This window comes from Equus asinus, chromosome 2 (assembly GCF_041296235.1).
Source record: "Equus asinus isolate D_3611 breed Donkey chromosome 2, EquAss-T2T_v2, whole genome shotgun sequence".
In the NCBI taxonomy this organism is placed as follows: domain Eukaryota; kingdom Metazoa; phylum Chordata; class Mammalia; order Perissodactyla; family Equidae; genus Equus; species Equus asinus.
This window is the reverse complement of record NC_091791.1, coordinates 135,274,712-135,302,100: the sequence shown is the minus strand read 5'-3', so window position 1 is coordinate 135,302,100 and position 27,389 is coordinate 135,274,712. Positions and strand designations below refer to the sequence as shown.

The following is a 27,389-nucleotide window of genomic DNA, read 5'->3' as shown; positions in this document are numbered from 1 at the left end:
TTCACAGGCAGGGGAACAGGGGCTCAGAGACATAAAGCATTTGCCCAAGGTCCAATAGCTCGTAATGGCAGAGTCAAGATGAGCTTCCTGGGCAATCCAGCTCCTGCTCTCTCCTCCACATCACCTGGTTTGATTAAAGATCTTCAGTGGTCCTACTGACCATTAGAGAAAGCCCAAATGCCCTGCCTGATATATCAGGCAGCCCTGTGCTACCTTTCCAGCTTCATCACCCAGCACCTGCCTGCACCTACCCCATATCCCCTCAGGTGGGTATCACCATACCCAGAATGATGACTCAATTCCATCCTTTGCTCCAGCTCTTCCCCTTGCCTACAATGCCCTTCTTACTCGTCTTCACACTTTCAGAGCCGATCCCCCATCCCTGCCTCCTTTTACTCTCTTACTTTTCAATGAAGCAGGCCCTGACCTTGTGCTTAACCCCCTCAGCGCTGACAATGCTTAAGAGTCCGTGGTCCTGGATAAACGCTGTCTCTCAGTCTGTGATGCTGCCTTCCTGGGTGGTGGCGCCCCTGGGAAAATTCAGATGGGTTTTAAGGTTCCTGGCATCCCCTGTGGTGTCTTGCATCCTGCATGTTTCATTAAACTTTGCTGACATGAATTGAAAGAACTGGGGGCCAGCGGCCCTTCCACCACCACTAGGGGCGCCCGAGTGCACTCCTCCCCACAGGGCTATCACAGGGCTCAGCCAAGAGGGAAAAGGGACTGCGGGAGGGTCCCCAAGGGTAGCCTGAAGGCCAGCAAAGCAGCAGTTCCTCAAGGGCTTGGTCTAAGCTTCTCTGCTTTCCCCCTCCCCAAACAGGGTAGGGTGGTGGAAAAAAGCCCAGGCATGAGTATTGGGAAACTCCAGTTTCAGCTCCACCACCCAAGGCTGTGTGAGTTTAAGCAGGCCACCTCCTGTCTCTGGGCCTCAGCCCCCCAACTCTAAAATAGACACTGGAAGATACCCAAAGCCCCTTTGGGCTCTAGGCTCTGCAACTGCAAGATGGCACAACCTCCCAAGCTGGCTGGGCAAATTCCCACTGCTCTCAGCCTCAAGGCAGGACATGCCAAGACTCAGGTCTCCCGGCCCCACAGGTCAGGAAGGAAGAACAGGCTGCTGCGACCACAGGCCGCTGGGTCCAAGCCAGACTGGCCTCTGGGTTAGTATGATCCTATCCATACTCCCTCGCTCCTGTCCTCCTCCTCCAGCTTTATTTACTTCAACCACACACCTGACATCACCTCCAAAGCCAGCTGGAGGGAGGATCACATTCCTATAGGTGCCGTCACTGCCCAGCCCAACAGGAGGTGGAACTGCCCCACCTGTCAAAACAAACCCACCCAGCTCAGCCCACCAGGCAGGTAGCTGTGGGAGTGGCCAACGTGCCCCTTAGCACCCCAGTGGATCCGGCCAGAGGTGCCTGCTATGGTGCCAACTGGAAGCTGGTCCTCCAGGCGGGACCCATGTCAGGTGATCTCCACTCGCCCAGTACAGAATGTCTAGGAGCCCCTGAAGGATGAAGGCAGCCTCAGGGTGCTACGAGGTAAGGTGCAAAAGACCAGAGCTTAGAGTCAGGCAGGTGTGGGTTCAAATCCCACCTCCACCACTCACAGCGAAACCTGGGCAAAGTCATTGGACCTCTTGGAGCCTTGGTTTCCCATCTGTAAAATGGGACAACACCTACCAGGGCATAGAGTTTTTCCGAGGATTCAGAGAAATGGTCCGCGTAAGGAGCAGTGCCCAGTGAGATTTCAGAACACAGTGGCTACGTTTGTTCTCTCCTTTGTGGGATGCAGCACTGACAACAGTCATCCCTGGGAACTTCACCGAATCTCTGCTGAATCACCTGCGCACAAATGAAGAGTGTGCCCTTCACAGGCCCTCCTCCTCCTCCACGCATGTTCTGCTTCCCTCCTCCAGCCCCATTTCACCTCCAGACTCACAATGTTGGGGCTGCAAGGGACCTCAGAGATATATAGTCCCTTCATGTTGCAGAGCAGCCCAGAGAGGTCAAGGAACTGCCAAGGTCACTGAACAAGGAGCAGAGCCCAAGTCTGCTGACGCCCAGTCCAGTGCCCTCTCCAGGTGCTCACATGGCCTGCCTGTCACCAGGTGAGGCTGCTCAGCTCAGCAAAGCAGGGGGCCCGACAGGTCTGCGCTATGGGGACAAGGAAGCTGCTTACAAACCTTCACTGGAAATGTCAAGCTCAGCCCCAGATTATTCAGGAAGTGCCTGGCAACCTGAGAAAGCAAGGCCACTTGCTGCCAGGCCTCTGTGGGTAGGTTTCCACAGTGCTGCAGCAAACTCTCCCCCTGGCACATTGTGGAGAGAACACAGGCAGTCCCTCTCCACCAGCCCCCAGTGTGGCCCATGCCCCATGCCCATCTCCATCTGGCATTCAAGACCCTTCCACCTCCGGCCAGCTCACATTCTGCTACATCCCAGCTGACCCCCTCCTCATCCCCAGCCCAACCTGCAGTTCACTCTGCTGGACTGCCTTCCTGACAAGTTGCTTCTCCCGCCTCACCACCCAGCTCAAACACTTCCACACTGGAACGTCTTCTGTGACCCCCTCCCCTCCAACACACGCAGCTAGTTGTTTCCACCCAAGGGCCTGCATGGTACCCTGACACTCCTCTGGCAAAGAACCAACTGCCTATAATTACTAAAATTACTTTCTTACGTGTCCTCTTCCCACTATACTGAACCCCCACGAGAGAGGACAAGCCCCAAAAGGGAGGAAGCCCTCTGAGAGAGGACAGGGGCCTTGCCTGCCATTTCCATCCCTAGCACCCAAGAGTGGCTGGCCTTGCATTAGGTATTCAGGAACTGTGTACTGGATAAATGAATGAATGAGCCAATGCAATCACAGATGCATCTCCCGCACATTCTGCTTTTAGGGAATCAAGATAGATAATGGCTAAGAGCCTGACAACCTGAGTTTGAATCCCAATTTTGCCATTTACCAGCAGTCTGACACTGGGCAAGTTACTTAGCCTCTGTCAGCCTCAGGTCAAAATCCACTTCAAGAAGCAATACTAAGAGTCTCAAACAAGGCAGATAAAGGGGACTGTAGCCATAATCATCATCTCTGTGATTATTTCCTTGATCGTATCTCTCTTTCCCAGAATGAGAGTCTTTAGCATCTGCCCATTGAGCTCCAGCTCGTCCTTCCAGGCCCAGCCAAAATTCTACCTCCTCCTAGAAGCTTCATCCGAACACCCAGACCCGTCAGTGCTCCTTCCCTCTCCTGGATCCACACTCATGCAGCAATTTCGACCTATAGTACCAGCCACTGCCAAGAGCTCTGTGCATTAGCCTTGCCTCCCCCACTAGACTGCACACTTGCTCAGAGCGGGGTCTGCTTCCCACACCCTTCCTGTGTTCCTCACAGTGTACAGCCCAGGGTTTCACATATAGCAAAACCTAGAGCACTTAGTTTACAAAGCATTTGCACCCATCTTATTTGAGTCTCACTCTCTGAGGCAGGTACTCTCATCATCCCATTTTACAGATGAAGACACCAAGGCTCAGAGAGGTTAAGTGCCTGCCCAAAGTGCCCCAGCTGATAACTAGTGGAGCTGAGATTCAAGCTTAGGCTGACTCCAAATCCTGTGTGCTCTCCCCTCTCCCATGCTGCCTCCCTTCCTCTAGTTGATGCAAGGGTGCCCGCTGGGATCACCCCTGCTGGCTGGCAAAGTGGGCATTTCCCTCTCAGCTCTGGTGCCTCATCAACCCCAGCTCCATCTTTTTCCCAGAAGACTCACACCTGTGGCTTAGGGAAGCACCCCAACTCAGTTGCACTGGATTTGTTAAACCACAGCCTCTAGCCACTCACTCATGACTCCTCCTCTGGGAGATGCTGCTGCATGGCTCTGAGCCCCCACTGCTCTGCCTGATAAAGCAGGAGAGAAAACCACTACCTACTGTCTCTAAGCTCTTGTAGGGTAGAGGGAGGGAAATAAAAATTCACTTTCAAGGCCATTCCAGGACCACTGGCTTTTGGACTTGGGCCAATCAGCAATGCTGGTGTTATGGCCTTTGCCACACAACAACTAGCATTTGCCGTGGGCTTTCCTGGAACATCACCTTATCAGATCCTCACAGCCATCAAGCTATGAATAGCCAGTATCCCCATCTAACCAGTGAGGAACGTGGGCCTGGATCTGGGCATTCTGAGCCCCAAGCTGTGCTTTAGGGGCCCTCATCTGACCTCACTGCCCATTGGAGTCCCCTGGGGACTGTGTTAAAAATACCAAACCAACTAAGTCAGCCCACCAGGAGTGAAGTTACAGAATCAGTTTTGTAAAGCAAGCCCCCCAAGGAAGTCAAAGTCAAGACAGTGCCCAGTGTTTGGGAAACCAGTGCTAAAGAGGGCCCTGTCAACAGACAGACCCCAATTGGAATCTCACTTCTGCCCTGTGCTAGCTGTGTGACCTTGGCAAGTCACTCACCTCTCTGAGCCTTGGCCCCTCCTCTGCAAAATGGGGATATTAATCAGGTAAGGGGTTCTGAGGAGGCACGATGAAGCCCCAGGAGCCCTCGAGCAACCTCCCTTTTCTATGAAACCGGCATGACCAGGGAACCTCCCTCACAGGGTGGTTGTGTGGCTAAAATAAGTAAATACATGCAGAGCACTCGGAGAAGAGCCTGCACGTTCGCTGGTGCTCAGTAAACGCTGGCTGCCACTATTATCCTTACACCACTGCTGCCACCACAACAATCAGCCTGCGTGGAGCACCAGCCTGTTCACAAAATGCTCTCCCCTACAGGGTCTCAGAGAACCAGGGGGTGCTAGAGCTGGTGCCTACCGGCTCATGAGAGCCGATGGTTAAATTTGCAGGAATTTTGTGAGCCAGTTGTTAAACAGAACTATCTAGCAATATTACTTTAATATTAAAATTAAATTATATAAACTTAGTATTTTCTATGCTCTTGAGGTTATTTCTGCCTTTTATCTCTGTATCGGGGAAATACTACATAATGGTGTGCCACCCCTCTTCCCAGCTCAAGTCACTGATATCTTGTTGGTACCTTGAAACTGGCCACAGTGGGTGTACTGACTCCACGGAAACTAGCAGACACTACAAATCAGGACTTGATTTCCTGTCTTCTTGATTCTAGACTTCAGGAGTGCTGGAGAAGATCACTTAATGACACAGATTAAACTTAAAAGGGGGACATATCTGTAGCTGTTATTTTGTGAATAGCACAGAAAAATGAGGAGATATTTTTTCAATATTCAGAAACTATTATCCAATTCAGCAAAGAAGTCGCTCATGTCATTAAAAACAAGTAAAGTTCCAACACACGTCTTCATTGTTTCATTTTCACCTTACGTGTTAACATAGACAAAAATATCAACCACCATTCTTGTTGGAACTACACTCACTTGTCAACTGCATCCATAGGCTGGCTATTGATATAAGAGTTTAGCAAAAATCAAGGAAAGTGTTCTACAAGAATCAATCGACTCTATGGAATTTATTATAAAAAGAAAGTATTATATATTTTATTATTTGTAAATTGTATGTTACAAACCTTTATATTGGTAAAATTTATAATAAATTTCATGTGTGTGTGTATGCGTATACATACGTTTGTTTCCCAGAGATCTGGCTGTTACCAGAATACCACCGCACAGAACCTCAGTAAAGTAGGTTACTGTCTGCGTTTTCCAGATGAGAAACTGAGGAACAAAGAAGTTAAGTAACTTACTCAAGGCTACGCCACACAACTAATAAATGGTGGAGCCAGGTTTGAGCCCAGGTCTTCTTAGTGCCAAGATACCTGCTCTTTCTACCACCCTTCACTGTTCCCAGAATCAGAATCTTTCTCTCCTACTGAGATTAGCTACAGTGGGAGGGCTGACCATGGAGCTGTGAACGGAACTTGAGAGGTACTTCAGGCCTGGGCAGGGGTCCAGAGTGGAGGGCTGTGGGCATCTGGAAGCAGCAAGAGGCCTCTGAACACCCAACAGTGATGGCACAGGCAATAAGGACAAAACAGGAGGAGGACACTGCATTTTTGTCTCAGTTTCCTCATCTGTAAAACGGGAATCATGACATCCACTCCAATCCCTATCAGTCCCACACAGTGTCCTGCCACCCTGGGAATGTGCTAGCTGGAAAGCACCACCTTATTCCCTCTTTGGGTGGTTCCATGCCCACTTCCTTCTCTGAATCCCTTTGGAGGAAAGAGAGGAAGAGGGAGAAATGTGGCCTAATGGGAAGGCTAGTTAAAATTCATAACCAGCACTTGTACAGAGTTTAGGTTGCAGGGCCCTTTCATAAACACTGACATCTCCCTGGTCCCTTACTCGCTCCTATGGGACAGGAAGGAAAGGTAATATTATCTCCACTTTCAAGGTCAGGAAAGGTCAGAGATGCGACTTCCCCAACATGACACAGCAGAGGTGAGACTCAAATGCAGGCTCAACCCCTATTCCTCTTGTCTTTCCACTTTGCCATGTGGCCTCCTGCTGTACCTTGTACGAATAAGCTGGTTGGTTTAATGCTCCCCACTTCAAAGCATCTATATTACATCTATAGAACTCTTTTAATAATGGCTCTCCATAGTTTAATTTTTGCCACATTTAGGAGTTCAGTGTCCTCAGTTCGCTTCTCCTCGGGTTACCCTAGAGTGGCCTTGTAGTAGTTGCTAAAGCAGCCAGCACACAAAATAGGGCTCCAGGCTCAATCTGATGCCTGGGACTGAGATGAAGGGCTCATGGGGTACACTCTGGGGCTGGGGTACAAGCTGAGCTTTGGATGTGAGGAGCAGGAAACAAGAGGCCACCCCTCAGAACACATCGGGAGGGGAAGGAAATCAGGAAAGACTTGTATAAAAGATTATACAGCAAAGTAAAACACTTCCAAGCACATGTGGGGTGCTTGGGTTAGAATGGAAAGTGAAAGAAGAAAATTGTAAAAGCAATACTTATAAGTATCTTAACACACATGCACACAAACCTGTTCACAAAAAGCTGGAGAAAATACACCAAATGTTAATCATGGTTGCTTTGGAGGGGAGAGTCTGTGGATAACTTCTTCGTATGTTTCTGTATTTTCTATGAGTTACTACTTTTTATGATAGCAAAAAAGACCATCCATTTCCTTTAAAAAATGTTTATGGCGTACCTTTGGTTCATCTCTTTCCCATATTCCTATCATAACCTCCAACTGGCCTTGTCTTCCCCTCCATCCTTTCTCCCCTGACAGGAGAACATTCTTTCTAAAACAGAAATAGAATCATATTTCTCCACCAATTAAAAGTCTTCAATAAATGATTGTTAATTTTCTTAAGTGTGATAATGGTATTGTGGGTCACTAGGAGACAGACCTTAATCTTGGGAGATGCACACTGCAGTGTTAAAAGTGAAGTGTCAGGATGGCTACAATTTTCTTTCAAATTATACCAAAAATTTAAAAAATCATATATATACATACATATGTGTATGTGTCAGTGTGTATATATAATATAAATAATATATATATAATATTTTTATAAGTTTATATATTTATAAAATATAAAAAGCATTATATACATATAATGTTTTCTATATAAATATAAATTTTTTTTTCTTTTTTTTTAAAGAGAAAGAGGTGAAGCAAATGTGGCCAATGTTGAATCTCAGGGGAGGGTGTAATGGTGTCTATTGTATTCTTCTTTCAATTTCTTCAAATGTTTTGAAATGTTTTCATAATGAAAGGCATTGGAGAAGCTTTCCACGGCCTCCCAAGGTCGCGACCACCTGTACAAATGCCTTGGTCTGCCCCAAAGCTCTACAGTCTGACCCTAATTTCACCCCATCTTGACAGTCAAATCTCCACCAAGTCTCACCTCCACGCCATGGTCCCAGGTTTTAGTGTGGAAATCGTCTCATTTTTCTAAGTTCTACTTTCAAATGCATGCACATTTTATAACCATTAATAAAATACAAATTAATTTTTTTAAGTATGAAGAATAACTTTTAGAAAGCAAAGCAATGTGACCAAATGAGAAAATAACTGTGGAAAGGATAAATTTATGGCATAGTACAGACCTTTGGACTAACCGTGTGTAAAAGGCATGACTGAGGGGAGTGAAAAATCTGCACTGTTAGAACCTGGTGAAATAAAAGCTGGTGACACCCAGCTTTGCTCATTGTTTCCTCACTGGGTAAGTTCAAGTCCCAGCCTTGTTATTTAATACCTGTGTGATCTTGGACAAGTTGCTTAACCTCTCTGAATCTCAATTGCCTTGTGTGTAAAAAAGTGACAATACTTTGTATGTCAGTGGGTGGCTGTGAGGATCAAATGAGAGAATAGGTATGCAAGCATGCTGTATTCTAGAAAGTACCATATACATTTAAAGTATTACTATATCATTCTTATGAAAGCTTGATGAGCAGACCCCATCACATCATGAACATAGGAACAGGTCAAAGGATGATCAGGGCATAAAGGAATTTGCCTTTTTGGAGTATCTTGCTCAGGAATTCACTCTCCTCAACACTGCTTAGATAAATCGAAAAGCCCCATTCAGAGTTTTGGGTTCCTGGCTTGCATACAATTTCAGTCCATTCTCACAGTTTGTTCTTCTTGCTTAAAACGCCAGTCAGACATGATGACTACCTTCCATTTCTGAATTCTCAAGTTGGATTTGGGGGTGGGGGACACACCCATACTCAGATGGGAAACTCCCAAATCCAAAATAAACACAAAACCACACCAAAGCGCTGTCTACAAGGCCTTTATTTGTGTTGGGATCACATACCAGGGTGAGGTCCTGGGTGGTACGGAGCCCTATTTCCTGGTAATCCACCCTGCAGAAGGCATGTCCACAGGCACATTGGGTGCCACCCGGTACCGAGGGGCAGTCAGCCCCAGTGTGACTTCCATCTATGTAAATACAGGGCAACGTCATGCACCCTCACCTCCCCTACCTACCCACTTCAGCAGGCCTTTCTGTGGTGAATTGACAACGTGCACTGGGATGGTATTCACTCTGCTGAGGCAGAGAGCTTACCCCTTTGAGGTACAGGGATGGGAAAGCCTTCCCAGGAGAAATGGCATTTCTGCTGGGCCTCAAAGGATGAGCAGGAAGTCCATGGGCAGAGGAAAAAAAAAAAGCAGCATCTTCCTGGATGTGAACAGCGTGAACAGAGGAGGAGGCCAGAACACGTCTCTGTCGCCTTGTTGCCTGGAGCTAGTGTTTTGGAGTGGAGAAAGGTGGATGAGGCTAGGACCAGGGCTACAGCAGTGTAAGAAAGGCCTGAGTGCCACGCTGAGAACGGGTTCATTTACCCTATGGGTGTCACTTCCATCTTTGTAAAATACACGAGTCTCACTGTAGCCATCTCCCAGTAGATGGCAGGCCCTTGGAAGGCAGGTACCATAGCACATTGATGTTTGTCACTCTATCCCCTGGCATACAATAATCCCTCAATAAATGTTCACATGATTGAATTGAAATCTGCCTGAGATCTCTTTTGCCTTTTCCAGGTGACACAAAAGGGCCTTTGCCATCCGGCATGCATCTGTCTTACTAAGGCATTCATTCATTCATTTACTCATTCACTCAACATTGAGTAACTCATGCGTCAGGCGCTGTGCTGGAAACAAGCAGCAGAAAGTGATTCATGGTGATAAACGCTCTCAGCAGAAGTCTGTGCAAAGGGCAACAGAAGCAGAGAAGCAGGGTTAGCTTTCAGTTATGCTTTGTGAGGTGACAGGGATGGGAAAGGCTTCCCAGGAGAAATGGCATTTCTGCCAGGCCTCAAAGGATGAGCAGGAAGTTCACGGGCAGAGAGAAAAAAAGAGCAGCAGCTTCCTGGATGGGAACAGCGTGAACAGAGGAGCAGGCCGGAACACGTCTCTGTCCTCTTGTTGCCTGGAGCTAGTGTTTTGGAGTGGGGAAAGGTGCACGAGGCCAGGATCAGGGGTATGGCAGTGTGAGAAAGGCCTGAGTGCCACGCTGAGAATGGGTTCATTTATCCTATGGGTGACAAGGATCCATCACAGATTTCTAGGCAACAGCATGCCGTGACCTATTTTACCAAGACTGCTTATCGTACATTAATTGTCCATCCATCTGCTCTCTGCCACAAGGCTGGGAGCATGTTATAAGCAGGCACAGAGCCTCATCGGTCCTAGCCCAATGGCTGAACACAGGAGGAGAGGTTGTTCATATTCCAAAGGCAGGCCAGAGAGCTCCCCCATCACCTGCTCCTTAAAGCTGGAAGGTGAGTGTGGAGAACAGGTCATGGGTAGTGGCATGGAGACGACATGGTGGCTGTGTTCATGGAGCAGCAAGCCTAGCCTGACTCACCTGGTGAGGAGTAACAGATACAAGAGTTGAGGAAAGTAGAGACCCCTCATGGAGAACGAAAATCAGGAGGAAAAATGTATTTACATAAAATGAATTGTACATGGTGGGAAGCAACATGGAACCAAGAAGCCCCCTCTACACTATCAGCTGGATCTTCTGTATGATCCCCTCCAGCTGGCGGAAAGTTCCAGCCAAGGGGCACGTGTACCCATGTTCTGACTCCAGGAAGTGTCTACGCAATCATGAGGTAATCCTGTTGCATTCCAGCTGCTCATTGCTTCCTGAAGTTGCCCAGCTGGGCCTGGGCCAAGGAGTCAGCAGGCTCAGAGTTCACACAATTCTAAGGATACAAGGCAAGGCTGCGGGTAGCAGCATCCTCACCCTCCATGCATCCGGGGGGAAACCCAGACTGTCTCCAGATTGTGGAAAATGTCCAGACTGAGCCCAGGAGCCAGACAAGATCCCCCACCAGCAGCCCTGCCTAGTAACCAATCTCAGCTCTCTGCTGGGCAATAGTACTAGCCAGGTTTGTTTTCCTAGTCTAGGGGGGCCCAAAACACTGTAACTAGAGTCTTTTCTTTTCCTCTATTGTGGGAAGGAAAATAGCAATAGCAGCTGCTATGACAGAGCCCCTATTCGGTATTCAGCACTTCATGCTGCTTCTCTTTGACTCTTAGAACGACTCTGCCAGGCAGGTATTATTATTTGCTGAAATTGAAGCTGAAGAACTGAGGTTCAGTTGTATCCTGGTACATGGGAGAGTGATCAAACCCTGAGCTGTCTAACCCCACCCCAAGCCAGCACTCCTCCCACCAGGCGAGCTGCCATCGAAGCAAGCTAAACACCACAAACGTGCCATAGACCTTGGGGCCTGAGGGACTCCACCCTCCTCCCTCTACCAGACCCATTAGAGAAAAGACAAAGGAGCCCATTTTGAGGCCCATCTCCTGGAGCCAACAAAGACACAGAAAACAACAACTTAATTGTCCACAGGATTACCAGGATGGAGACACAGGGGTAATCCATAAGACCATTTCCTGCTTGGTAGATTACCTCACTGAGGTCCAAAGGCCTGCCCAGGCCACACCCTCCTTGATGACCTCAACTTTTACCAAGGACCCGTGAGTGAAACTCTGCGGGACATCTTCTGCTGCAGGAATTCAAAATACTGCTGAGGGAACTCAGTGTAGGTCACTCCACAGGGCGCAGTAAGTTAAGAGCTGGGATCCACGTGCGGGAACTGAGCCCACGCCCTGCCACAGCCGCTGCAAGACCATGGGCGTGCCATGCCCGCTCTGGGCCAGTCTCCCAAGCCAGAACTTGGGTGTTATCCTGGACTCTGCCTTCCCAGTCATCTCTCACATCTTGTTGTGGTTTTTTTTTTGAGGAAGATTAGCCCTGAGCTAACTGCTGCCAATCCTCCTCTTTTTGCTGAGGAGGACTGGCCCTGAGCTAACATCTGTGCCCATCTTCCTCTACTTTATATGTGGGACACCTACCACAGCATGGCTTGCCAAGCAGTGCCATGTCCGCACCCGGGATCCGAACCGGTGAGCCCCAGGCTGCCAAAGCAGAACGTGCGCACTTAACCGCTGAGCTACCAGGCCGGCCCATAGTCATCTCCCACATCTTATCAGGCACCTAATCAATCCCTAGATCAACCTTTGTAATAGGTCTTGAATCCATCCCCTCCTCAAATTGGTTTGGCACTCGCCATGTCTCACCCCCATTACTGCAGTAGTCTCCTAGGTGGGCCCCCAGCCTCCAGGCTGTCCCCACTCTATGCATCCTCCCAGCCAGAGGGAGCCTTCTGAAACACACATCTGCTCACCTCACCTCCCTGCTCACCTAGCCCCCTGTATCCCTCAGGGTAACGTTCAACCTCCCTTGCCCTTGCAGCTGCTTTCTGCTCTCCTCCTGGCTTCATCTCCAGCCATTCAGCACATTCATCCTTTGCCTGTACTTCCTCGAATGCATTGTGGTATTTCAGGACCATGTACACAGCTAGCCTCTCTTCCTTAGAAGGTCGTTCCCCTCTGATACGCCTGCCTGTCCTTCAGAACTCAACTCAAATGCCACCTCTTCCAAGAAGTCCTCTCAGATTCCCCAGTCTGACTTAGACACTCTCTCTTTTATGCTTCCCAGCCCCTTGTACTTCCCTCTATCACAGCACTTAGAGTTGTTACCTTTCTTTTCTGTCTCTTGCACTAAGTTCCCTGAAAAAGAGGAACTAAGCCCAGACAGGGCCTCAGTTATTTTGTATCTGTAGAATACCCAGGAACCCAGCAGAGTGCTTAAAACACAACAGGAAGGGCCGGCCCAGTGGCACAGCAGTTAAGTGCACACGTTCTGCTTCAGTGGCCCGGGGTTCACCAGTTCGGATCCTGGGTGTGGACATGGCACCGCGTGGCAAGCCATGCTGTGGTAGGCATCCCACATATAAAGTAGAGGAAGATGGGCATGGATGTTAGCTCAGGGCCAGTCTTCCTTAGCAAAAAGAAGATTGGTGGCAGTTAGCTCAGGGCTAATCTTCCTCAAAAAAAACCAAAACAACAAAACACCAATGAGTGGGTCTCCTCCCCAGCAAAAGGGCGCTCTGATCATGGGTTAGAGCATCTTTATGCTTTGGGTGTCTGTAAAGGCTCATCAGTCTATGCAACGGAGCCCAGTTACTACAGGAACTGATCCTACTTTGACCACATTCTTGCTATATGCAGTCCTATGTGGTTACAGTGAACTTCCTTGACCCTGAATACCAGTTACCACAAATGATCAGTGGTCCCTGGGAGCAGTTTTACGGCCACAGATGGGGCAGGGTGGGGGAGGGCAGCCAGCGGGCCCTGGTCAAGGGATGGCAGATGCTGTGCTGCGCTGGGTCCGGAGAGCCAGCCAACCTCAGCAGTCCTCCACTGAACACTTCTAGTTCCGCCTGCTCAGGAGTTTGCTCTAGGTTACTGAAAAGTTCAGTCTTGTGAAATGGGTGTGGTTTCAAGTTTCCCATCATTGGTCTACTTATTTAAAAATTACACCCCACTTGCTCCCTGAAAGATAAGATGCTTGTGGTCTGATTAAGAAGCTTCTTGCAGCCAGCCCCCTGTGTGAAGCAAACCTGATATGTGAAATGAAACTGAGGAGGTGGATTCTTTCCACGGCATCACTCCTTTCCCAGGAGCTCAGAGTTTTCAACTGTAAGACAAGGGAGCAGGGCCAAGTGGGCGCTGGCCCCTGACCCCTCCTGGCAGTGACATCCGGAGGGACTGGGCCCATTCTTCCTAAACTGATTCTTTTCCCTCATCCCTCTCACTGACCTTGAGATCGAAGTGAGCAATTTTCTTGGCGTGAAGGTAGTTCACCCCATCCAGGATCTGCTTAATGAAGCTGGTGGCCTCTTCCTCACTCAGTGACTCCTTCTGTGCCAGGAAATCAAAGAGCTCTCCTCCGGACACTCTGCAAGACACCAGTGGAAAGGGTTCAGGCCCAGTCGGCCCTATGAATCATGACGGCAGGCCAACGGGTACAGCTCCTGAACCTGACCCCCAGGCACCCTGTGTGGCAGAGTCTCCTCGGCCATTTCTGGGGCTTTGTCCAGCCAGCCCCAGGGATCGTCTCCGCTTCTATTTGCTGTGTTCTTCCCTTTGGGTCGCAAGGGCAGGACTTACCCTTAGGGTGTCACCAGAAGGGCCGCCTTACATCCTAGGCCCAGGTCCCTTGTTACTCTGGTGTTACCTGCTCCCACCTCCTCATATGACTGAGGTGTCAGGGGACAGAAACAAGTGCTGTGGGATGACAAGAGGAACATCTGCTGGGCCAGAAACCGGACACCTAGGTTCCAGTCCAGCCCTGCCTCTGACCTGGGACAACTCACTTCCCCTCTTCCTGGCAGGCCTGTTTCCTCACCTGCAAAATGTGCACATTGAGCAAGATGGCTCCTAACGCCCCTTTCTTTGATTTTATCAAAGATGCCCTCTTTGAAGGTTCAAGAAAATTAGGCAGGATCCCTAATTTAAACATGAAGATCCATTAATTACATTCATCTCTAAAAACTCTTAAAATACTATTTTTGTCCTGACACTCTGCACTCTTGTACTCTGTGGTTGATCTGACAGGAATGGAGACCCACAGAGAAAAAAAAAATCTCCCCTATAAATATTGATTTACAGTTTTATCTGAATTATGGATTTCAGGTTGCCAGATAAAATAGGAGATGTTTATTAGCTAAATCTGGCAATCGCACTGGGCATGTTTGTCCTCTGACAGATGCTGGGGTCTCTAGCCAGCATGTGCTTCTCTGGGCTGGGACAGAGCCAAGAATCACCCCAGGAAAAGATCTTAGGAAGGAATGTGGGCCAGGGGGTCCAGGAACTCAGGATCACCCAGAGAACTTGCTTAAAATTCAGATTCCCAGATCCCACCACAGACTCTGCCAAAGTAGATTCTGCAGTGGCAAGGCCTTGGAACCTGTATTTTTACAATAACAGCAACATAATAATAGTAATTACATACACTGAACACTTACTCTGCACATAATTGTGTACTGTATGGACATTATTTCATTTGATCATCACAATACTCTATAAACTAAGTACTATTATTTTCTTGTTTCGCAGGTGAAGAAACAAAGGTTCAGAGAGGTAAAATGACTTGTCAAGGTCACACAGCTAGTAAGTGGTAGAGGCAGGATTCAAGCCCAGGCAGAATGACTCTGAACCATTCAATCATACTGAGTGCCATCAGATGATTTTTCTATGGCCAGAATGGCTTCTGTCTCAGTTTTGGGAATCATTCCCTGCTATCTAGTCCATCATAAATAAAGAACATCAAAATCTTCTTCTCTCTTCTCTTTAAAAGTGTCCAGAAGCATACCTGGACCCGCTAATCAATCTTAGCATCATGAAAAATAGAACAACTGGACAAGATGTGGAACAAGAAGCACACAGCAACAACCGATGAAGTATTGGGACCTAAAAAGTTGAACCCAAATCTGCTCAAGCCTCTTATTCAGCGCTATCCGACAGAACTTTCTTCAGTGATGGAAATGTTCTCTACATATGATGTCCAATACAGCAGCCACAAGTCAGGTGTGGCTACTGCACATTCGAAATATGGCTAGTGCAAGTGAGGAACTGAATTTTAAATTTCATTTTATTTTAATTAAAAAACTGAAGTGGTGTGAAATATTCTCCACTAAACATAACTTTATTGTTTTGGTAGGATTGCATTTCACTTTAAAACACTGCATGGCAAATGAGTTGAGCTGTGCTGTAAGTGTAAACTACACGCTGGGTTTTGAAGACTTAGTATGAAAGAAAGATTGTAAAATATCTCATTAGTGATTTTTACATTGATTACATGTTAAAATGATAATATTTTGTATACATTAGGTTAAATAAAAAATATTAAAATCAATTCACCTATTTCTTTTTACTTCTTACTCAATGTGGCTACTAGCAAATCTAAAAGTACGTATGTGGTTCATATTATCTTTCTATTGAACAGTGCCAATAGGAAGGGTATCAATACTAGTAGTATCTAACTACTAGTTTACAGGAATTACAGGAGATAGGAGATGAGTTAAATAACACCATGAGGAAGGAATAAACCAAATCCAGACAGTGGGACAATCAACAGGACAAATGCCCTAGTTTTTCCAAAGATCAGTGACATCAAAAAAGAGTAGGAAGGAGAATTACTACAGAATAAAAGAACCCAATGCAGTATGTGGACCTCATTTAGACGCCAATTCAAATAAAGCAACTGTAAAAAGCTATCTTTGGGTCCATTGGGAATATCACCATGGACTGGAGAGTGGACAGCAGAGGCCTGGCTGGATAATTCTGTTAGGTATAATAAATACTTGATGGCCACATTTTTAAAAACTGTCATCAGTTTGAGATGCATACTAAAGTATTTACATGTAAAATGACATGATCTGAGATTTTCTTCAAAACACTCCAGCAAACAAACAAACAGTTGGAGTCGAGGGGAGTAGGAGTTTTATACAAAACAAGATGGGCAAAATGTTGATCGCTTGAAGCTGGGTGATGGGCACGTGAGGGCTCCTTACATTATCCTCTCTACTCTGTATGTTTGAAATCCTCCAAAATAAGAAGTTAATAGCAAACGTCCAGAGGAGGAGGCTCCTCATTCTCCCTCAGCCACCCTCCCACGTAATGACCATCATCAGATGGAAGTTCTTCCATAACAGATGAGGAAACCGAGGCTGACAGGAGGGGAAGCGGCCATGCAAGGTCTCCCAGTAAGGCAGTGTGTAGTCAAGACCACGTCCAAGTCCCAGCCCGCAGTCCACACTGTCTCCACATCCTAACGTGTCACTGGGGACAAGCTGCCCTAACTCTCTCAGCACTGCCTCTCAGACACTGGGGGTAACAGAATGTCTACGTGCTAGGCTTGATCTGAAGAGCAAATGAGTCGGTGCACCGAGCAGGGCGCTCAGCTCAGGGACTGGCACGTGACAGCTCCATCAGTGGGGGCTCTGCCACGGTCTTTCTATTTGTTTGTTACATGTGGCTAGCATGGGCTCAGGTTGGGTAAGGGGCTGGGAATGCAGTGAGACTTGAGCAGGGCCTGCATGGAGGAAGCAGGGAATGAGGACAGGTGAGACAGGCAGGGAAACAGCACAAAGGCACAGAGATGGGGACAAGCATGGGGCATGTATGTGGCATTAAGTCCCTGTGCACAGGCCAGCCTTGGAGGTGAGGTGACGGCTGGCTGGAATGCTGGTTCTGCCACTTACCAGCAAGTCACTCTCCACCTCAGTCTTTTCTCATCTGTTCCATGGGGTTAAAAATACCTCCTTAAGTAGATGGAAGAATGTCAGAAGTATGTGTTCCTACTGGGACGTGAGCTTCTCGAGGGCAGGAACCCTGACTTAGGTGCTCATCTTTACATCTAGTGTTCAGCACATAACAGATGCTGAGTAAATGTTTAGAGAGAGAGAGGGGGCAGAAAGGAGAGAGGGGGAAGGTGAAAGGGTGTAGAGTGAGTGAGCAGATGGCACACGCGAGCATCCTGGTTGCTAGAGCTGCAGTGCTCTCCACTCAGAGTGAGCTGGGTGTAGCCCCAAGTGGCTGCCTTGGTGTTGGGGACCAGGCAGGTGCACTATTTTCCCATGGGTCTCATGGGCAAGGTCACCTGGGGCAGGTGCTGGAACCTAGAGCACCCTTGCAGCTGCTGAAGGAAGAGCCCTGACTCTGCTCTGCAGGCCCGGGTCAAAGGGCCAGGATGGTGGTCCCAATCCTTCCCCAACGTAGATGCAACCTTAGCCTTGGGGCGGGGCATGTGAGAGTTCCAGGGCCCAGCTTTTTTCTTGTAAAACAGGAATGAAAAAAAACCAAAACAGTCTTATCTCCCCCTTCAGGGGTGGGGGTGGGGTGGGAGTGGGAGGAACCTTGATGTAAAGTTGGACAACAGCTATGAGATCCTCGATAAAGTCCTTGAAGTAAACACCATGCACCACGTCATTGTCAGGGGTGACGGTGGTGGCAGAGGGCTTGATTTAGAGCTTGCCACCTATGCAATGTGCTTCCCCAAGCATTCTCTCACTCGAGACTCACATCCACCCTGAGGGGTAGAAGGAACTTCCATCCTGATTTTTCAAATGAGGAAACTGAGGACCCAAGAGAGCAAGTGACTTGCTCAAGGTCATACAGCTAGTAAGTGGCAGAACCAGGATTTAGATGCAAATCTCCTCAACCCCAGTCCACACGTGTTCCTCTCACCATGCCACTCTCTCCACATAACAAAGCCCGAGTCACTGATGCAAAAAGGAAAGCTCAAAGCCACCCCAGGCACTGGGCAGTCTGACATTCTCTTCAGCTGCATCCACGCCTGCATCACACTGGGCTGTCGTGTTATTTGTCTCTCTCCCCAGCTAGACTACCTTTGCTTCCACAGTGCCTTGTGCAAGAAAGACATCTAATAGAAGGTGGGTGAACGAAAGAACAAAGGAAACAAATAAAATATTAAAAATATCAAAATGGCACAGAATATTCTATATCATATAGATATAGATATAGAGTATTTTGCCTTGGTATTTGCAAAAGACCTATCCGGAGCCCTTTGCAAATTTTCAAATCCATGGTGCCCCGTCTGAAACACACAGGGCCCAGCCCAGCCCTTGTTTTTCATATTCCCAGCCCCTGCTGGGTCGTGTGAGGCTGTGACCTTGGGTACGTCCTACCATTCCTACCTTAAACAGAATGCCACATAAATGTAAGGAATATTATGATAATGTGGATGTGCCCCATCACCCAAAGCCACTGATGGCAGGCCCAGGCTGGGTGAGGACTTTGGGGGACAGTAATCAGTCACTGTGTTTGAACTGTGATCTGAGCAGACCAGATGAGACATGAACTCTGGATGGAGAGAGGAACAGCCATGGTGGTCTTTAGAATCTTCCCCAGAGACTTGGAAAGGTTGGAGGCTGATGAGCTCGCCAGGGTAACTGTCCAAGGCCTGGACACCCAGGCTGGGGACACTCACACCAATTCTCAGGCACCTCTTCTCAAGGCCATCAGGGAGCTAGGATTTTGTTCATTTTCCCCCCTAATGTAGTTTCTCTCAAGGGCCTCTCAGCCCCAAGACCTCTGCCCTGGAGCCAGTCCCTGCCTCCTCCCAAGCTTCTCTCATCTCACATCCCAAACCTCTTTAGCTTAAATAGGAAAAGCAAAACCTAACAGCCTGGCCTCCTCTGCTCTCCTCCCAGTGTCCCTAGCATCAGCCCTCTTCCTGCTAGTCTCACCTTTGCCTCTTTGCTCCCTGCAGGTTTGTCTGCCTGCTGGAAACGCTTTTCGGAAGTCTTTCAGGAATGCATGCTCAAACGACCTGCATAGGCAGTGATTTGGGAAGGATGCTGCCATAGCTGCCAGGGCCCAGGACAATGGACTCAATTTGGGGAACTGGGAAGCACTGCCACCACCGTGGAGGGCTCTGCCAGGCCATTCTCTGGTATGCAACCGCTGGGGTATCACTTTCCACTAGCTTAGAGTCAAGGAGGCCCCAGAGTGGTCAGGGCACACTTACATTTTTCAGAGCAAGTTCCACCTGTGACATGAGTTAATCTACTGAGATTTTGAAAATATTCTTTAGCCATGCTGAAGTCAACTTATATGGACAACTGAGTCCTTCCCAACGCTGCCTCAACAGCCCTGACTAGAGGCAGCTGCTGTGAAGGAGGTCGTGGATGGGTTGATAATAGCCGAAATGGACTTAAATCAGAGCTGGGCGTGTCCTCTGAGTCCTGGCCACTTTAGCAGAAAGCAGGAGGAAACCCTGCACCAGACAATAGTTGCTGAGAGGGGCAGTGGGGTAGACCCATCCACAAAACCTGCACATTTCAACGAAGCAGGTGGACGCTAAGAGCCATGGTTAAGCATTGGGCAAACCCACTAACCTATTAGGACACAGTGAGGACCAAGAGGCCAAAAGCTCCTGATCAGCCCAACAGGGGTCACCAAGTCCAAACACAAAAGCCCATGAAAAGCCCTTCTCTCTCGAAAGGTCCTCCGTCTCAGATCCTGGTCACATGTGGTCTAGGCACAGTCTTTGCAACAATCCGCAACACTCCATAGACACGCGCCCTGAGACAATGAAACAGCTTGAAAGTAAGGGAGGAGACAGAGAAACTATGAACAGACAGAACTCAACAAACATGGCAGCTCAAGCGAGTCATGGGAGCACCAGTGTGAATGCTGATGTTATGGGTGGTGACAGCTCACAAGAATATGGCATATAACTGTTGATTGACTGTGAGCCCTGCTGGGAGAAACAGGGACATTCCAAGAGCATCCCAGATGCCAAGTTCTGGGGTTCAACAAACAGAGAGAAACAGATAAATTCCCCCAACAATTACAGAAATGCCAATTAAATGACAACAAAGTATAATTTTATAACTATAAATGTCAATAAATAATGAACTCTGTTTTCAAACAAATGACCCCTGGCTGGCAAGGCTGCAGGCAAATAGGAATGCTCCTGTGTTGCAGGTGGTGCTGGGAAACCAACACCGTCCTCTTTAGTGAGGCTATCAGAGCCCTAAAAATGTCAACCTGGTCATCCCATTCCTGAGGATTTATCTAAAAAGTTAATTCAAAAGAAAAGGGGGAAATTATGGGAAGAAAGTTATTTTATGGCGGTGAAATTTGTAATGGTTAAAAGCTGGAAAATAAAAACCAAATGTCCAAGAACAGGGAGATATGGGTATGTAATTCAATGCAACATGACACGGTCAGTTAAAAGGAAAAAAGCTACTTATGGAATTATGTTAACTAGGGGGAAAAGTAGAGCAGGAAATTGTACAAGCACAACGGTTGTATGCAAATACATAAAGGCTGAGAGGAACCACAGGAAAACATGAATAACTCTGTTTCGGTGGTAGGATTAAGAATTAATTCTTTTCAGTTGCTGTAAAGTTTTTTTTTTGATAATAGACTTTTAAAGAACTGGTCTGGCCTTCCCAGCAAAAGTGGGCTTGTCACTTTCTGCTGGGAACCAGTGTGCCAACTGCTGACCCTTAGCCTTGGGACATGTCACACGTCAGGCTGTCCACATGGCCGGCTACACCTGTGGAAACCCACCAGGCTTGTCTGAGCCAGGCAGGTGCATACACCAACAGGTCCAACTGTCTGGGAGTCCATGGGAGAAACACGGAGGACACCAGGAGTTAGAGAAGGGGAGAGACATTTGGTTTTTTTCTATGCATGTAAACACTGAGATGAATAATTTAAGAATCAAATCTGAGAGTATGCAAATGCCTATCTGCTATATAAATCTATATCATGGCAATACCAGAGCATAGTTCTCAAATTAGAATGATCTTAAATGTCAGGTGGTCCATCCAACCTGTAGGCAGGTTAAGGGTGGCTGCCTGGTTTATAGATGAGATCTGAAGCTCAGAGGGGTGAGGTGACTTGCCCAAGGTCACAAAGTCAGGGATTCCTGAGACAAATGCCACCACTCCTCTGCTAAGTAGAAGACGCATACATGCCTATGAGGCTCAGGACATTCCCAACACAGGTGCTTGACTCGACACAGCCACTGTGACTTGTGCCAGAGCCCAACTCAAACTCTGTTTTCTGCCCGAGCCCCACCTCCCCATTCCATGGTGACACCTCCAGGAAGGATGCCAGGTGGCCAACTAACCCCTGGGTCTTGGTGTCTCCTATTCAAATTCCATCAGACTACGAAGTCTTCCCCAGCCAGGCCAGTGTAAGGCCATCCCACTTCATGCTCATAGCTGTCTACACAAACAGTGTGGACTCAAGTCCTGGCCCTGCCATCTCCTGGCTATAGAAGCTTGTAAGTGACCTGGTCTGTCAGCATTCTTGTCTGTAAAACGAGAACAGTAGGAGTCTCTGTGTGATAGGATTGTTATGAGGATTAAATAAGGTAACAGAAGTGCTCAGGACAGTGAATACAAAGTAACCTCTTCACGTTACACACTTCCCTCAACACAGTTTCTCTGAGGACTGAACAAGATGACAAACGTGAAGCACCTGGCAAATGCTTGGCTTATAGTAGAGCTCTCTAAGTAACAGTTCTTACCATAATAATAACGGCATCCAACACAGCACAAATACAGGGGATTGTTCCCAGGAAAGGGCTGAGAAGGGCTTCGTGGAGCCCAGAGGATGTTTGCTCTTCCCTCCCTCGTTGAACAGAACCTCCCTGACAGCCTCCTCTGCATCGCATCCCACCCTCTGCCCTCCTCACTCTCCCACATGCTCCCAGCCAGGAAGTGACCCCAGCACTAGCCATTTCTTTTCTTTGATCCCCAGGGTCCAATGAAAGCCAAACCTAGACCTTCTCCCTCAGTCCCTACTCCTCGGCAAGCCCACCTTTGGCCCAGGTTCAGAAGGAGGATGGGGGTACATGAGGGAAACCGCCCTCCACTGACTTCATCTCCTCTGGGTCAAGCTTAGGTCTGGTTGCTGCTGCCCTGTGGGGCCTGTGGCTGGAGCTTCGCCACCCTGCCTGCCCCTGCTGCCCACTATGGGTCCTGGGCACCCCACTCACAGCTCAAGGATGAGCACCACGTCGGTGCGGTTCTCGAAGACATCGTGCAGCGTGATGACGTTGGGGTGCAGCACCTGCCGCAGGATGCTCACCTCCCGCTGGATCTCCTCCCGGCACACACCGCGCCGGCTGGCCTGGCTCTGCCGCTTCTTGATGAACTTGGCTGCGTACTCCAGCCCGGTGCTCTTCTCCCGGCACTTCTTCACGATGGCAAACTGGCCACTGTGGGGACACAGACCCACACAATTAGGGCCACTGGGGAAGTGACCTGGCTGTCAGCCCCCAGGCCACATTAATTCTGAGTCATTCTGCCAGGGCAGGACAAATCACGCCTCCAGCCAGCATCCCCACCTGGCCGTCAATCAGTGACTGAGATGGGGCAGGTACTGGGCTTCCCTTCTGTTCATATGATTCCTTTACATTTTGCTAGGAAGGAAGGTTAGTGTTGTCATTCCCAGTGTACAGATGTGAACACTGAGGCTCTCAGAGGTGATTGATTTGATCAGGATGACACAGCCTCATCGTCCCAAAGCCTCCGCTAGAACCCTAGTCTAGTATCCACCAGATGACACCACGTGGTCCAGAGGCTTATACTATTTAATGAAAAGACTAAAAAGGAAAAACAAAAAAGATCAGCTTGGTTAAAATACTAACAGTAACAATTCCCCGTTTGGCCTCCCTTATCTGGAGGCAAGTACAAATTCTTCTGTTTGGAATTGTGAGGGGACAAAGCACCACCATATTCTCATGTTTGCACCTTTGCTCCCACTCCCTCCCAACAAATACAATCTCAAATACCCGACGCGACCCAGCAGCTAGACAACAGGGGGTCAGCGCAAATATGAGGACGATGCGCTTCATGCAAAGATAAGGCCAGAGGCTGGGTCGGTGGGGATCCTGGTGGGGGTGGGGGTGGGGTGGAGGCAGCTTCACACTGTTAAAACCACAGTGGGAGTCTGTCACAGTGAGAAGGCTGATAGGACTACAGAGTTGTCAAACGTTAGGAAACTGACACACAGTGACAAGTGAGTCACCTGAGGTCATCACAGAGTTAACGGCAAAGCCAGGCCCCAGAGCCAGGTGCCCAGCCCACTGTCCACAAAGTTGCTTAAAAGAGTCAACACTATGCTTAGTGCCCTTCAGGGCTGGGCCTGGAATTCCTTCACTCCAGGGACCTACACAGCAACCACGAGATGATGTCCATGCCAGGGCAGCAGGTGGCCTGAGCCAGCTTCCCTGAGTGCTGCAGGGGCAGCCGACCCCATAGGGAAGGGCGGCAGCCTTCTACTTCACCATCTCAGCTCTAAGTCCCAGGAGACAGCCCAGTGGCCACCCCTCCTGGGGGTCCCCATACCCTCTTCCACCATTGCCCCATATTCTCTTGCCACCCACAATACCCACTGCTTGAGACAGAACTTGAAAGTGTTAAGGTTCAGCTTAATGGCTTAATAAGGGGGTCCCAGTCTCCACACCCAGGATGTACTCTCAGTGACTCTGAGCTAAGAGTCATACGCAATGAAATGCTTTGGATATTTGCCTCAACCTCAGAAAACAGCATCACATCTGAACCACTCCATTACTAGAATAATCCTCAGTGAGACAGCCTTCAAAATAAACTTGAGTGACCAAAAAAACATTAAGTAGAAAAAGCAAGGAATGGATATGCCAAAACTTAAATAGCATTCTATGGCAACCACCTTAGAGATGTCACCAAACATACATGCAAGTCTCTCTCCACCCCTCATCCTCCATTCATTCAGCGCTGTCTGAATGCCTACTCTGTGCCAGGCTCTGTGCTGGGCAGTAGGGCAGGACCAAAGGCAGAGATAACAGGTGCACATGGAGCTCTCAGGTGGGAGAGGGCCCTGGGGTTGGGCTGGACTGGAAGGCTTTGTGAAGACAAATTTATGTTATATAGTCCATTAACTCTAAAGTTGCAGCTATTTATGCCCCAAATATTGGCCCTGGGCAGTCCACACACCAGAGGCTGACGCACGTGGAGTGAAGCCAGGCCTCCCAAAGCCAGAGTGAACACATTCAGCAAGCTCTCTAACACAGCTGGTCACTTGGAGCCACTCTGGGTCTCAGGGACATTGGGTCCCTTAGTGGGTGCCAGCAAACACTTGACAAAGCTTCCCGTCCCAGGCGGCTATGAGAATCAGCGTCAGGATGACCATGCTCCCCTCCTCTTTCTCTATCACCTCAAATGGCAAGAGGCTGCATCGGCAGCCCTGAGGACAGACAGAGTTCCCTCTTTCTAGCTGACAATGCTGGAACCACAGCTTAAGGATTTTAAGTGATTTGTTTAAACTTCCAGACCACAGAGGTGGAGGCACAGGGTTTTTATAAAGCAAAGCTAAATATTTCAGTTCTCCTTGATATAGCTTCCCCTTTTCTTGTGATAGACCCGAGGCATTTTTCTATATCACATACCTGAAAAATTCCTCAAACTCTCAAAAAGCAAATGAGTGTTTGCTTTTCTGGGTTGAGTTTTCTCTTTGTGAGAGCAGCTGTGGCAATGAGAGGTGACTGGGGGACAGGCCTAACGTGCAGGCATCTTCCTCCCACCAAAAGGACATATTTTGAGAGTGGGTGATTAACATGGAGCCAAAAACCAGGCAACACCACCCATCTTCCCTCACTTCATGGGAGAGGGGTCCTCTGCTCATCCTGCCCTGGGATCCTCAAGGAGAGTCAAGGCCACTTGCTGGTTTTGCTTTCTCCTTAGGCTGTTACTGAGAAGAGTGGAGAATGTGCTCCACTAGGACTGGTCCCCAGGCCACGAAGCTTTGGGTATCAAAAGCAGCCTTCAAGGTTGGACACGCCTGGCCTTGGGAAATTTCCGCTGTCACTGGGGCAAGTGGCTACCTACTGTGAGCATCAGTTTCCTCACCTGTAAAATGGGAGTCATGATTCTCTACGAGGGAATTGTGAAGACTGGAAATATCTGTAATGTTGGCCCACAGTCAGCACTAATAAATGGTAGCCATCACGACTGCTATTAGTTTATTGCTCATGTGAAGGCCAAGCAAGAGGCACCAGACACAGAAGTCACTGATTTAAATGGCCTACAATGTGTGGCTAGGGAATTAGTATAATTTTTAAAAACCCCCTGATGATTTCAGTGCACAGCCAGATATGGGAATAACTTTGTTCTAAGCAATTAACCTACTCTTAATCCTTAGAGTAGCGGTTCTCAACTCTGGCTGCACAGTGGAATCACCCAGGAAATTTAAAAACTACTGGTGCCTGGGACCCATCTCTAGAGATTCTGATCTTCTGGGGCTGGGTTGCAGCCTGGGAACTGAGATACTTAACAGCTTCCTGGGTGACTCTGATGTGCAGCCAGGGCTGAGAAACGTCAGCTTGCAGCAGTCCTCTGGCTATCTCCATTTTACAGATGAAGAAATTACACTGCTGTTACTCACGCTCTTCCTTGTCATTTCTAGTATTAATACATTACCCTCCTCCTTAGTTGTTTGACCTGGCTATTTGAGAGAGAGAAGGAGGGGAGATAGGGAGTAGGGGGAGTGCTGTCTCTCCCATCAGGACAGTTTTTGCTTGAGGGGTCTGCAACCTAACTGCTCCAATATTCATTTCTGAATCAGGATACAAGATTACCCTGGACTTTGGGGAATAAGAGGAGTGAAGTCTACAGCTGGACATCCCCTGTTCACTGTACCCACAGCAGATGCACAAAAGCCAGACCTGAGGTGGCTCTATTATGCCCATCAGAAGGCACCAGCAGACACATGGGCAGGTGAAAGCAGTGATGGTGACAGGCCCTTGTCTGCCCATCAGGAAGGCTCTGAAGCCAGAAATTTGGTCCCCACGGTGCAGAAGTCACCCAGCTAGGTTATGGGGGCAAGGGATGAACAGTGAGAGCCCCTCTAGGTTAGGATGGAGCTACCCAGGGTATCATCCAGGGAGGGAGCACAGGGGAGCCATCCAACCTGTAATGGAGGTCATTGCCAACCCTAATTCAAAAATATGAGAATGCTGAAACATTGATGCATGCATGCAAAGCATGCATATTCCAATACCCTCCCCCACAGCAGCAGTCTATACCTAACCTAGGGTCTAATGCAGCAAAGGGCTGGTAGTCAGAAGGCCTGATTCCTGGTCCTGACCTGCCATCAAAGCTTCGTGGGCTTGGACAAGGAACCATCTTCTCAGTTAGTGTTTCTCCACCCACCACCTCAGGTCTCACTTCAGAAAGCTTCCTGTCAGGAAGCTCCAAAGAGCCTGTGAAGGCTCTAAACAGAAACGAAGGCTCTCTCTTCACTCTCCAAATTCCTACCTCTGGGCTGATGTCTGGAGACTCTGGAGACTTGGGTTCTAGTCAGAGCCCTACCACTAACCGGCCATGACCCTGGGCAGCCTGTTCAACTCCCTGGGCCCCAGCTTCCTCCTACGTCAATTGGGGATGAGAGAACTTGGTCTGCCTGCCTCACACTGTTGTTGGGGAAATCATGAGATAAAGCATGAGAAAGGACTTCACCTCCAGCGCTGTAGAAACCATGAGGTGTGGGCGTGAACTCTGTGCCTGAGGCTGCCTTGCAGAAGTCACGCAGGAGGGTTTAGTGAGGGACAGTAAATCCACAAGACACAGAAACTACCTTCCCTGCTTCTGCCAGCATGCTTTCCTGCAATTCTGTAGGAAACACACCTCTCTTCTCAGGCAGAGGACTCAGCTCCTCACTCACTCAGCACCCTGGGAGGATGGAGCAGGCAGCGTAGAGATCAGTGTCACAGATGGGCCTCGTTCCAGAACTCGGCCGGGCCCAAAGTGGCAGCCCATGAGGGTCTCCTGTTGTCTGCCCACAAATCAGATGATAAGGAGTAAACCTAGAACAGCTTCTAGAGCTCAGAAATGGTGTTGGTGTCTCCAGCACCAGCTCCTAAGCTTCGTGGACGAGCCTGGCTCAGCCACCCCAAATTCTTCACTGCCGAAGAAGAATAACTCAGGCATGACCCAAATCTCATACCACGGGATAGATTTTATATAGCAACATGGACGTTACAACATTTACATCCAGCTTT

At 48.6% G+C, this 27,389-nt stretch overlaps 1 protein-coding gene across 7 annotated transcripts in view; it reads right to left on the bottom strand.

Moving 5' to 3' along the window:
- The window catches only part of DAPK2 (death associated protein kinase 2), a 116,606-nt gene that overhangs the window by 31,568 nt on the left and 57,649 nt on the right, over positions 1–27,389 (bottom strand). For all 7 annotated transcript variants that reach the window (XR_011498959.1, XR_011498968.1, XM_044764756.2 and 4 more), the window contains 2 exons: positions 22,347–22,568; positions 13,622–13,760 (listed from right to left, as the gene is read on the bottom strand). Coding sequence is in view for 5 of the 7 variants with exons in the window: in XM_044764756.2 (XP_044620691.1) it covers positions 13,622–13,760; positions 22,347–22,568 (361 nt within the window). In the remaining 2 variants the exon portion in view is untranslated. The remainder of the gene's footprint in view (positions 1–13,621; positions 13,761–22,346; positions 22,569–27,389) is intronic.